At 38.2% G+C, this 12,770-nt stretch overlaps 1 protein-coding gene across 9 annotated transcripts in view; it reads left to right on the top strand.

Annotated features, from left to right (window-relative positions):
* CSNK1G3 (casein kinase 1 gamma 3) overlaps nt 1–12,770 on the top strand; it is a 51,407-nt gene that overhangs the window by 22,937 nt on the left and 15,700 nt on the right. For 4 of the 9 annotated variants that reach the window (XM_083702403.1, XM_083702400.1, XM_083702401.1 and 1 more), the window contains exons 6-12: nt 370–518; nt 2,133–2,367; nt 4,332–4,417; nt 4,511–4,595; nt 5,438–5,586; nt 6,829–6,924; nt 8,982–9,077. In XM_083702403.1, the coding sequence (XP_083558529.1) occupies nt 370–518; nt 2,133–2,367; nt 4,332–4,417; nt 4,511–4,595; nt 5,438–5,586; nt 6,829–6,924; nt 8,982–9,077 (896 nt within the window). The remainder of the gene's footprint in view (nt 1–369; nt 519–2,132; nt 2,368–4,331; nt 4,418–4,510; nt 4,596–5,437; nt 5,587–6,828; nt 6,925–8,981; nt 9,078–12,770) is intronic. The other 5 variants (XM_083702406.1, XM_083702408.1, XM_083702407.1 and 2 more) reach the window with 2 other exon arrangements.

Here is a 12,770-nt window from a genome sequence, read left to right as displayed (position 1 = left end):
CATAAAGTTCATTGTGTACCTTGTGTGTGGATGTTTATCTTGTAATTAAGTTATTGTGCACAATTGCTGGCAACCTGTCATAGCAAATAATTAAATACCAACATTTAAGTCTGCACATTCCTAGGATTACAAAACCTAGTATTTCAGTATAATATTTCAGGTACAGCCCAAACTACAATGAAAAGGGAGAACTTAAGAATTATTTAGTGAATCAAATATTTCCTGCAACAAGAAACTTAATAGTGATAAGTAGCTTAAAGTCTGTGGAAATCTTTGTGTAAGATAGTCTTAATTATTCTCCAGTTGAAATGTGAGATGGTTCTTAGAACAAAAGTGTGTTGAAATGACTGTTTCATTTCATTTTCCCAGATGGAATACCTCAGGTTTACTATTTTGGCCCTTGTGGCAAGTATAATGCTATGGTGCTGGAACTACTGGGACCTAGTTTGGAAGATTTATTTGACTTGTGTGATAGGACTTTTTCTCTAAAAACTGTTCTTATGATAGCCATACAGTTGGTGAGTATACTTCTATTTTCTTTTTTAAATAATGGTCCATTCAGTATTAGCTGGATATTCTTTCAGCAAATGCAGAAAGAATGTGTCACCTGGTTGCTTAAAACTTTTTAGGGCTGTTTTCCACTGTATTTCTCTGTGAATGGTACTGTTAGATGTCATGAAGACAAAGGGTTGGCTATGGAGGTCCTATGAGCAGAGTTCTAGTCATTGAAAGGAGGGCAGAGATTCCACTAAAAACCTGCTTCAAAGTGTTGGAAGAACCTCTGAAATATTGTGGAAGATAGCTGGAGGCGGGAGGGGGAATCAGCAAATATTGCCTCCCATCCCCCTTTTACTAGAGACAACCTCTGCTTTTCACAAACTGCCCTTTTGTTTGTAGAGGAGCTACTCTGGATCCAAGCCACATCTTTATACTTAACTAAACACATTAATAAACAAACCATTACCTTTAGACCTAGCATGAAATATAATTGAGGATGCTGTATGCTCACTGATGAAAAACATTTGAACGTAGAAAATCTGAACTTTGTGAATTATATTGAACTGTCTCTGTTATTCATGGAAAGGACCAAATAGCAATGCAACCGCTGCCCCCCTCCCCCGTTACAAACTATTCTTCCACAGGAGTCCTCCTTGGACCTTATCCTGTCTGGGTTTCTGAGATTTCACTTGGGGCTGTCTTCATATTTCAGGCTCATTTTAATTGTTGTACTACCTAGAAACTGATTTTCAGCATGCTACGTTCAGTACCAGTTTCTGCATTATGTAATTCAGGTGCAGATTTTCATAATATTTTGAGGTCTGTTCATTCAGCACCCATTTAATTTACAAGGCAGTGCTGGGGTTCTATTAAGCAGGTTTGAATTCTTATCAAAAATCCATTTTCTGCACAATAAATTTTGCAGCCTTTTTCTAAAAATCAAGTTTCCTTTTTCTGAGAAGTGTTACACACTCATCTTGGCCATTTTTTCCTTAGGTGCATTAAAGTTTAAAAGTGGTTGCCTAATAATCTTAATGGACAGAATGCAAGCACTACTTAGTTTAACAAAGAGTAATTGAAACACACACAGTGACTCAGCACTAAAAAGCAAACGTGTGTACTCCCGAAGAAGTGAACATTGCTGCTTTGCTTCTCAGATGTTTTGCTGCTGTGTTGTAGTTTGGCTTAATGTGTTATCAGAACATTGACTCATGGTTCAGGTCTCCCGAGGCAAACCATCAATCATAGATCATGAGGGAAAGTTTTGTTACAGTTTGTAGCTTGTCTGGAGACAGCCTGGATGTAGATGATGTATTAAACCAAACCATGGCTTAAGTTCAGCATAGAGCAGCAGCAAAATGACTGGGAAGCAGCAAAGCGGCTTGGGAGTCCATGTGTTTTGTTGTTCGTGCTAGGCCACTTAGCTGCTCACTAGTCATAAAAGAGTGCCTGCTGTTGGAGCCTCAACCAAAGCTAGAAGTTTCAATGAAAAAAGAGCTTCCATTTTTATTTTGACACATGAAGAAACAGGTTCTTTCAAGACAGAAAAGATATAGCAATTTTTTGTTTTTATTTGTTCTGCTACTATAGTTGTGGTAAAAAACAAACAAACTTTCTTTCATTCTGTTTAATAGATTTCTCGAATGGAATATGTTCATTCAAAGAACTTAATATACAGAGATGTAAAACCTGAAAACTTCTTAATAGGACGACCAGGAAACAAAACTCAACAAATTATTCATATTATAGATTTTGGTTTGGCAAAAGAATATATAGATCCAGAGACAAAGAAGCACATACCATACCGAGAACACAAAAGCCTTACAGGAACTGCTAGATACATGAGTATAAATACACATTTAGGAAAAGGTATGTATTTATTTTTAGAACACAAACTTAACCAATTCACTAGAATTCTGACCAGCTCTGTGCATATTAATCACTTTTGCAAACGACTTGTTTTTGTAGTTCAGATAGGCTTTATTTGTTTTATCGAAGGGTACTTGAGTGCATGTTGAGCATAAAAATACTTGCTTTTGTGTTTAGGTAGTGGACTTGAGCAGCATTCGTATGAGGAAATGTTACAATGTATGGGGCTTTTCGTTTTAAATAAAATACAAGTAAGGTGGACTTAACTGTCCAGGGGGTCCTTTACCTTTTTACCTTTACCTATAGAAATGTGTAAAATTGAGTGGAGAAGTAGAGATATTATTTTTCTTTCTTGCATCATATTAAAAACCAGAGTCAGGCAATCAACCTGAATGGTGGAAGATTCAGAAGAGGCAAAAAAAGTAATTCTTCACACAGTGCATATTGTTAAACTATGGAATTCACTGACATAAGACGCAGTGGTAGCCACCTATTTGGATGGCTTTTAAAGGGGATTGATGGAGCACATAGATGGGCTATAGATGGCTGCTAGTCCAGTATGTCTCTAAATACTAGTTGCTGGGGTGCATAGCGAGTGCATTGTGCTCGTTTCTTGCTTGTGGGCTCTCCATTGGCTTCTGGTTGGCCACTGTGAGAACAGATACTGTACTACATGGGCCTTTGGACCATACCATCTGTACCTTTTCATTTTGAGTTATCTCTTTTTTTCTTTCCTATTCCAACCATGATGGCTGTGATTCATCATACAACTCAATGCTAATAGCAACTGTTTTGTAACTTTGTGTCCAAGATAGCTCACGCTACAAAATTCAAAACAGATACGGTAAATATAACAATAGAAATGAAACAATCAAAATAAACAAACCACTATCAGTGCTACATAAAAAGAAGCAGCAGTAAATATCCAGTTAAGTAAAAGCCCTGGATAATTAGTGTACCTCATAGAGCTCTGTGGAATGAGTTCCAAAAATGAAGGGCTACCACAGAAAAGTGTCTTATCCCCACTTGTCAATTGCCTAAACTGAGGGCAGGGACACGTATAGCAGGACCTTGGAAGATTTCAAGTGAACAGGCAGCCTCTCATATGGTTAAATGTGTACCACTGTTTTAAAGGTTGTGCTCTGGAGGATATGGCTTGCTTTTTATTCTTTTGTAGAAAGAGAATAAACCTCCTGGATCCCAACAACTCAAAAGTGTTTTAAGAACTGCAGATGGGCTTTCTCTTTGACTTGATCTAGAATTTGTGTAAGACTGGAATCATGGCAGTTTCACAAGTGCTTTCAAAAGCCAATGTATGTAGCTCTCTGCTTTTTCAGAAGGGAGAACAGTGTGTTGTGGGCACCTTTCATAATACAGCCATAAAACTGGGAGGAACTTAAAAGCGGTGTTCATAGCTATTATTCTCCTCCCACTCCCTGGTCCTGAAAGGGTGCTGTGAGCAGTTTTGCATGCAGCCTTTGGAAACTCTCCACACTTCCCTAAAAGAAAAAAAGGTGGCGGGTGCAGGGGAAGAGAAGCACATGTTTCTGAAATCAATAGGCAGAGCTCATTTTTTTGCATTCAGGAATATGGAGAGCTGGAATAGTGTGTCTTGGCTTTCTAGAACACAACTCTTGCAGGTTTAAGCCTTCATTATCTTGTTTGTTGCTATAACATGGCAACAACACAGTCCATTTTCAAAGCAACTCTTTTTTACTTAAATATATAATTTAATTAGAGCAGTAGCAGTTAAATTTAGACTCCATATTCCCACACTTTTAAAGGCTTGTTAAGTAAAGAATAATTTGTTTTCTTACCAAGATTTTTTTTTACCAAAAATTATACTTGAGAAAAAGCTGTAGAACATAGCAAATATATTTTTGTAGCTGTGCATCTTGTATCATTCCTTTCGTATCAACAAGTTCAGAACTTGGAGTCTTAACATTTTAACTTTACTTTTCCAGAGCAAAGTAGAAGAGATGATTTGGAAGCTTTAGGTCATATGTTCATGTATTTTTTAAGAGGCAGTCTTCCATGGCAAGGCTTAAAGGTAGTGTGCCAATTATTTGAATTTTGTTTGCTCAAGTATTGTCATAGTTTCATAAAATATTTCTGAAGCAACTCAATATCTTTTCAAATTTAGGCAGATACACTGAAAGAACGGTATCAAAAAATTGGAGACACAAAGCGAGCAACCCCCATAGAAGTACTGTGTGAGAACTTTCCAGGTAATCATTTCTTCTGTAAAAGAACTGTCTGTATAGAGTTGACATTGCCAAATTTAAGTTGCTCACTAAATTAAGTTGCCACACCATGGTCATATTTGTGATGTCAGTCGTGCATATTTTCTCTTGACTCTTACCTTCATCATTTTGCTTTAATTAATGTTTAACATATTGGTGAGGAATTAGGTTTCATTGTTTCTTGTGCTTCCCCACATTTTTCATTTGCCTATTATGTAAGAGGAACTGTTGTTTCTAATAGATTTTATGAAGCTGACCATGCAATTGGTGGCTGGTAGACATGTAGTGAATTCATGAGGCAGATCTCAGAAACCAACTATGCAGCTGCCAAAAGGGCTTTCATCGCTAAGAGTCCAATATCCCATATTGAGAACGATCTCACAATTGGCAAAATATTTGGCTATGAAACATCTTACAAAACCTGTGGTGTCTCCAAAGCTGATAACCTTAATAAGCATTTGATAGGGTATTTCGGGAATGTACCTCCCTGAAAAGTTAATACCAGCCCTTTGAACTGTGCCTGGAAACAGACTGAAAGGTAGTGAAAATGACAAACCACTGGAACAATATGATCACATATTCCTGTCTTGGTCAACAGTCTTGCTGACTTACTTGGGACAAGCTGAGGTTTCTGGGCCATTTTCAAAGGCAGCTCCCACATATAGTGCATTGTGTTTTGTTCAGTCAGTTGCCAAAACTTAGTCCCCTTTTGTGCACTAAATTCCAGTTTGTAAAAATACTTTTCTGTATTTGAAAAGTAAATTAAGAATTAGAGTAGCAGGTCTCTGTTTTTACTGATATTTAAAATTATTTGTTTCTTCATGTAGAGGAAATGGCTACATATCTTCGTTACGTGAGAAGACTAGATTTTTTTGAAAAACCAGACTATGACTACTTAAGAAAGCTCTTTACAGACTTGTTTGATCGGAAGGGCTATATGTTTGATTATGAATATGACTGGATTGGTAAACAGTTGGTAAGTGTACAGTTTAACAAGTACTCTTCTAATGTCCCTGAAACTCATGACAGAATATCTGCTAGCATATAAGCTACTTTTCTGCAATATAGCAAATACATAGAAGAGACTCCATTGTATCCTCTATTACCTTAATTTTTTTTCTGAAGCCGTAGGCAGATATTTCATAGGACCTTTCTCTCTTTGAAAAGAATACTTGGGTTATATTTGTCTTGCATTTTGAGTGTGTAGAGGACACTATTTACTATGTAAGCAGGACTTTAGCAGTAGGAACTGCAAAAGCTATATCCTGTTTCACATTCCTTTGTATATATCTACCGCTCTGTTATGTTTGGTTGGTCTAATCAAAGGAGCCTAATGAGGTCTTGTTTACAGAAACTAGCTCTGAAATCCATGTTCTTTAAGTTTGACAGTATGGTAGCCTATAAAACACGTATGTTTAATCATATCAGGGCAACTTGTTTGTTTTCATAAGCCACAGTGTTCACAATACGTTAAATCCACAAAATTCAGATAGGGTTAAATGGCAAATGTAACTTGCTAGTTGTTAGATGCCTCTTGCTACACTTGCTGCATTTTCTGATGTAGGACATTAACTGAAGCAACTATCAAGATAGCCTGCATTTAGCCTTCCAGTAAAATGATCTGTTTTACTTTCTGGTAATAAGTTTAAACTGTGTAATGGAAGTGTACTTCTGACGTTTTGAAAACTTGCTCTAGTTGAACTGCCCTCCCTTCTCCCGCTCCTTGCCATCTTCCATTAATTGCCCTGTGGGAACGATTCCAGAGAAGAGAAAAAGACATCAGGAGCTTTTTCTGTTCCAGCTGGACTGTCCGTTTCCCCCCACTTCTCAGCTGCCCCATGGGGTAGAACCTTGAGATATGCTGAGGTTGCTTGTTGTGTCCCCTCTTCTCCAAGTGTGCATTTCTGCTGCTTGTGTAAGTTGGCTTGGAAGGATATGTGTCCTGAAAGGGTAAAAAAGGATACTTTAACCTCACGTTAGTCTTGCAGGTGGGTCCACAAAGTAACTAGCCTTCTTACTCAAATATATTAATGTCATTAGCGTACAAGACCTCTGTGTGATAGTAATTCTTTCTTACCAAAGGCTTCAAGGCTTGTGACTGACTTAATATCATGGAAACTTAAGATGCCCTTTCAATCAGTTTTCCAAAATATATGCTGGTAACTTTGAAACCTACTATGTTATATTGCCAGCATTCAACATAATGTATTGTTTGTAGCCTACTCCAGTGGGTTCAATCCATTCGGATCCTGCAATATCTTCCAACAGAGAAGCACATCCTCACAGAGATAAGATGCAACAGTCGAAAAATCAGGTATGCTGTCTGTCAACGTGTGCCATTTGTACTGTCATAGTTTTGCTTTAGTTCATGTTTCCAGTAAAACAGATGTTGTTTTCTTAGTACAGTATTTATTCATACAAGGCTTTTGATTCTTTAAATAAATATACTCTCTGTATGTAATTCTGTATGTACTGTTCAGTGCTTTATTATGTAGTTAGGTTTATGTGTCAGCATGAGGGAGGGAGAGAAAAAGGAAGTATGAGAGAGACTTCCTGGATCAGTGGAGGCATATTGAAGAGCTGCTTCAAAGATAGTGCATATCGGATCGTTATCCCTCCAGCCACACCAGCCTCTTTTCAGACTGAGTTTTCTTACCTGCTTTCACCATGGTTAATCATTACATCAGCACTGACTTAAACTATTGCTGTGGTTAACAAGGCTTCCTATTAAAATAGGATTTGAAGCCAGCATCAAACTCAGTTTTAAAATTTGATTTAGAGGGAACTCTGGTTAGTCCTCTGTGCTTACTGTTATTTACCTGTGTAATGATAACCATGTTTTAAATCCAGGGGCTCGGAGAATTTTGTCTAGAGGGCCTGGAAGGAGGGCACACATTGCCTTTCACCTGTCCCTGATCCATTTTTGTTGTTGAAGGTTGCTTTCTTGCCAGTCTCCAGAATGTAGCTTCTTGTTAAGAATGATATTAAGTGTTTAGACACAGCTTGAACTTCAGGTGTGAGCAAAGGTTTTGGAATGTCTAGATTTCCCTGTGCTCTCATTGCTAGCTATCTTTTCTTAGCAATAGCTCTATAGAAGTCAAACATACAAATGGGGAATGGTTCTAGCTCAGGAATAATACTTGCTGCTTGTTGGTAAAAATTCTAATTGAGATTGGAGTTGCTGCCGTGACCAAAAGCATCCAAGAGTTGAGGTGTATAGTATAATTTTATAGCTGTTCCTGAAACAATTGGTTCAGTGTTTGCCCATAGTTCATGGAGTTCTCTAGAGTTCGTGGGTGGGATTCAGCTAACAAACTGTGCTAGGGGAAGCCCATGCTAGCTAACTCAATGGGGCATCCACCTCCCCCTAAAGAAATCTTGGAACACTGCATGTGGGGAAGAGAGGGCAGATTGCTCCACCAGAGCAAGCACTTCTGATTGCCTGACGGAACAATCTGCTTAACCTTACGCTGAGGTTGTCCCACATATTTTGTACTTCTTGAAGTGGTTCTGTCATTTTTATTTGAATTATATGATTATCTTTACAACAACGGCTGATTAAGAATACATATGCTATCAAATATTAACTGTAGCTCAAAGCTGTCAGTATTTTTTGAACCAGAGGTAGTGGTAGCAGCTCGGCCTGGTTACATCTATTCTATTATTTCCTTCAGCAGGTCAGATAGTTTTTTCCTCAAAAGTAAACTGAGAGTAATTTGTGCCTATAAAATGAGTAGGTTTGTGCAGCCTGACTCAAGACTCAGTGTACTTAATAGACTTGGCACACAAGTAAAAATGTGGATATGTCAAAATAATTGTATTTTATTCTTACATTTTGTATAGAAAAAATAAATAGTACATTAGTGTAAACACCACCAGATTAAGTTTCTCATGTTAACTTCTGCTTTAAACTTTCGATTAAACAGTTTTGGCAGGTTTAAATTTTAGCTTTCAAATATTCAATGTATCTATGACAATCTGAATTGTATTGAGTGTGCATGCTATGGAAGAACTGTAGATCTCAGTTTTTAAGAATGCCTCATTCAAGTGAGCTTTTTAGAAAGCACAGTTTATCCTGCCCCAGATGTCCCCAAGTATTCCTGTTCTGCATGGGGTTTCATGTTTGAAGTTTTTGTTGAACATTTTCAATTACTTACTTCTTGTATATATTAAAAAACTTTAAACATGTGTCTTTCTGTATTCAAATACATATGTATGCATAATGCTACATGTGCATAGATGCCCTTGTGTTCCTGTGATTTTTTTATTTTAATGTAGAATACAGCTGATTAGCCGCATGATGTGTTTAATATGTTCTGGGTTCTTATTCCTCCTCTTCCATGCATGCTTAATGCATTGTATAACTGGCAGTCGACAGACCACAGGGCAGCTTGGGACCCCCATCAGGCCAATCCCCATCACTTGAGAGCTCACCTAGCAGCTGACAGACATGGTGGCTCGGTACAGGTATTTTCTGTTATTTGCATGAATATTTCCACATCCTTATATCTTTGGACACACACATGCCATGTGTGTAGATTTCTGCTGAAAATTCTACTTCATAACCAAGTTTGTAACCACGCTCCTTTTGTGATAATATCCATACTGAAAAAGATCACACAAAAATTGACTTCGTTTCTACAAATGCTTGTAGAAAAATACTCATCTGGAATTTTTTTTTTTGGGGGGGGAGTGTTTGGTATAGTTGACTGAGTTGACAGATGGAATGACACTCAGTGGTAGTGATAGAAATAACATTGGGGCCAAATGAATTTGGACTGTAGAATATCTGCAAAATATTGTGCTACTGCAATGTATGTAAAGAAGCTTTATGCCACCAAGAATAGGTTTTGGTATAGTAAGCTATTATATATCTAATATGCTTGTGCAGATGTCCTTCTACCACAAACAGATTATTAGTGCTGTTGGTTCTTTTAGTGGTGATTCTTGTTAAACAGCCAGGAAATGGGATGCCTGGCTGCTGCATTTTCCATTTCCTCATGTAACTGATATGTTAGTGCCACAAGAACAAATGAACTCTTAAGTGGTACATGGGTGCTGCAGGAGTGACCTTTGTTATCTCAGGGTCTGGATGTAAGGTATTTCAGTGCTGAGGTTTGAACACATGCATCTCCTTCACATCTTCCACTTGGAAGGCTCTCACTGAATTGGAGTGCATGTTCAAAAGTAGCTTGTGATTCCATACTCTGCTTGCTTTTTCTCATTGCAAGTGTATCTATCGCTCCATCATATCAGAGGGATTGAATTCGTATTAGTGGTATTGATGACAAAATTGAGCAATCTTCTCACAGTACAGTGGTGCCCCGCAAGACGAACGCCTCGCAAGACGAAAAACCCGCTAGACGAAAGGGTTTTCTGTTTTGGAGGCGCTTCGCAAAACGAATTTCCCTATGGGGTTGCTTCGCAAGACGAAAAAAATCTTGCATCCCCCCGCGGGTTTTTTTTCGCTTTTTTCGCCCTTTTCTTAAGCCGCTAAGCCGCTTATCAGCTGTTCCGCTGATAAGCCGCTTAACAGCTGATCGCTGGAAGCCGCTTGACAGCTGTAGCGCTAATCCGCTAAGCTGTCAATGGGCTTGCTTCGCAAGACGACAAAACCGCTAGACGAAGAGAATCGCGGAACGAATTCTTTTCGTCTAGCGAGGCACCACTGTAAATACAGAATGAGTATGCATAAAAGCTAATCATTGAAATCCGCTGACCCTTTTCAATGGGCTTCCAATTCCTCATGAAAATTGAGTGGCAGATGGGAAGCTCTCTAAGATTCTGCTCTCCCTTTCTTCCATCTAAAATAAGGACCTGAGTAGCTCTTGCTTCTTTAATTGCAATCATATTGGTCCACTGGTTAATCTTCTGTTCCCATAATCCTACCAACACTTGTACTTTGTTTCACTAATGCTTATACAAGGATAATTGAGGGTCTTCCTTTTTATTATTCAATGACACTGTGATAATTACAAATCACTGATACAGAAAGAAGGTACTTTTCTGACATATTTTTGTCCAGCCATAGTCACGATTAGCTAAAGCATGCTGTTGTCTCAAGTACGAGACAACAATAGAAGCGAAATGCTTTTCCCATACTGAGCGATTTTTATGGGTGTTGAGACAGAACTGGGATTCAATAGTTCACAGTGAGCAGGCAGAGACTATTTAAGAAAAAATATTTGTCATCTAATCATCAAAACCTCCAAGCAGTTTGCATAAAATATAAAATATGCATTAAAATGAATGATAAAAGCAGATGTTAAAAATTAGAGAGCCTGATTTTTCCCCCCAGTATAAAATGAGCAGTTTTTAAAATACACATTATAAAACAAAACAACAGATTAAAATATTTGTTACATTTACATGTTTGGTCGACTTACCGTATTTTTTGCTCTATAAGACTCACTTTTTCCCTCCTAAAAAGTAAGGGGAAACGTGTGTGCGTCTTATGGAGGGAATGCAGGCTGTGCAGCTATCCCAGAAGCCAAATCAGCAAGAGGGATCGCTGCTTTCGCTGCGCAGCGATCCCTCTTGCTGTTCTGGCTTCTGAGATTCAGAATATTTTTTTTCTTGTTTTCCTCCTCCAAAAACTAGGAGTGTCTTGTGGTCTGGTGCATCTTATAGAGCGAAAAATATGGTAGTTAAACAAAAATGGTTTCAGCAGTTGCTGAAAACATTAAAGTGTGGGTACCTGCCTAATACCAATGGGCAGGGAGCTCCAAAGTGAATTATTATTTGCAAGTGCAAAGTGAACATTATTTGGTGCTTGTAAAAGTGTCAGTTCTGGTCACTGAAATGATCACCAGTCTGTTAACAGCAGCCAGTGTGTCTGTAACCTCCAGACCATGGAAGATAGTTCAACTTGCTGCCCACTAGATGATGCAATGCAGGCTGTGAAGTGTGACTTCTTTGCTGTTTGCACTGCCACATGGTATGCATGATTATGGGCGTTTGGTTGGCTTCATGGTGAGACTTGCACCTCTTGCACTCTAGTCATCCAGCTTACTTCAAATCCCATAGCTCTTCAGAATACCAAGGAGCCACTAGGGCTGCACAACGCCAGAGAAGAAGCTCAGAAGGAATAGTTTCCATCAGTCCCTAAGGGTTGCCCATCCAAATGGATCCACTTCCCTTGCCAGGAGGGAATTGCAGTTATCAATCCAAAATACCTACTATCATATCCAATACTATAATAATAATATCCCAAAGCTGGCTTGTTGAGAGGAAGGATTGGGTTTTTTTTAAAAAAAAAAACCTCAGTTGAACATCCGTGTAAAGAAAAGGGATGCCTGTTGTAATTTACAAGTGCACTCACGAGTATTTTTCTGATACTGGTAAACTGTCAGGCACTGCTGATCTTCATGAAGGACATTGTAAAACACCAAATGCCACCATTTATTTATGCTGTTAATTTTGGTGAGAGCATTGTCACTCCTCACAGTAGTACAAATGAATCATTTTGACTTAGCATTTATATAGAGATCTCATTGCTTTTGTTCGGTAGAGTCTGTTAAGTGGTTCTCTGCTATAGTCATAGTGACAAAGGTGGGAACTAAGCTAGTGTTGTAATGGTGATTATAGGGAATGAGATGACTGTCACTGTCGTCTGACACCTCCATGACCTGCTTTAATGGAAAAGGAACAAATTGCAAGTTGCTAATCTTGAAGTTTCTGCAATATTTTGTGGCAGATCTTCCTATAAGTGATTTGGTAATATAAATGTGTTATAAGCACTATTCTTCAAGATATTCGTTTGGTCAGGATTTTGTGTGCTTGTGCAGTGAATTGGTGAGTTTTCCCATACATGCTTGGAGTTTTATAGCGGTTGTCTATAGAAATTAGTCCAGTCATGGTGCCATGACTGATATGTGACTACATCAGAATCATTGAAATATGTAGGTGCAATGCAATAAGTCTAGGTTTAAGTTCTTGTTTAGTTTTCAGTTCTAGCTGCCATGGACATTTTTTTATGGCAAGCTGGAATATAAATCTAGCAAATAATTAAAAACATATCCCATTCACTCCTTATTCCGTGTTGAATCATGATGGTTTGTATTTTTCGGAGCATCTCAAATTAGGTAGTAAATTACAAAAGGAGATGTCCTTGGATATGACTTATTGAAATATTTTAAGTCCTGTTCTGTTGCTGTGAGC

Source organism: Podarcis gaigeae (assembly GCF_964106915.1).
Source record: "Podarcis gaigeae genome assembly, chromosome: 11".
NCBI lineage: Eukaryota > Metazoa > Chordata > Lepidosauria > Squamata > Lacertidae > Podarcis > Podarcis gaigeae.
Note: the sequence above shows the minus strand (reverse complement) of the source record. Positions and strands in the feature narration are given on the sequence as shown.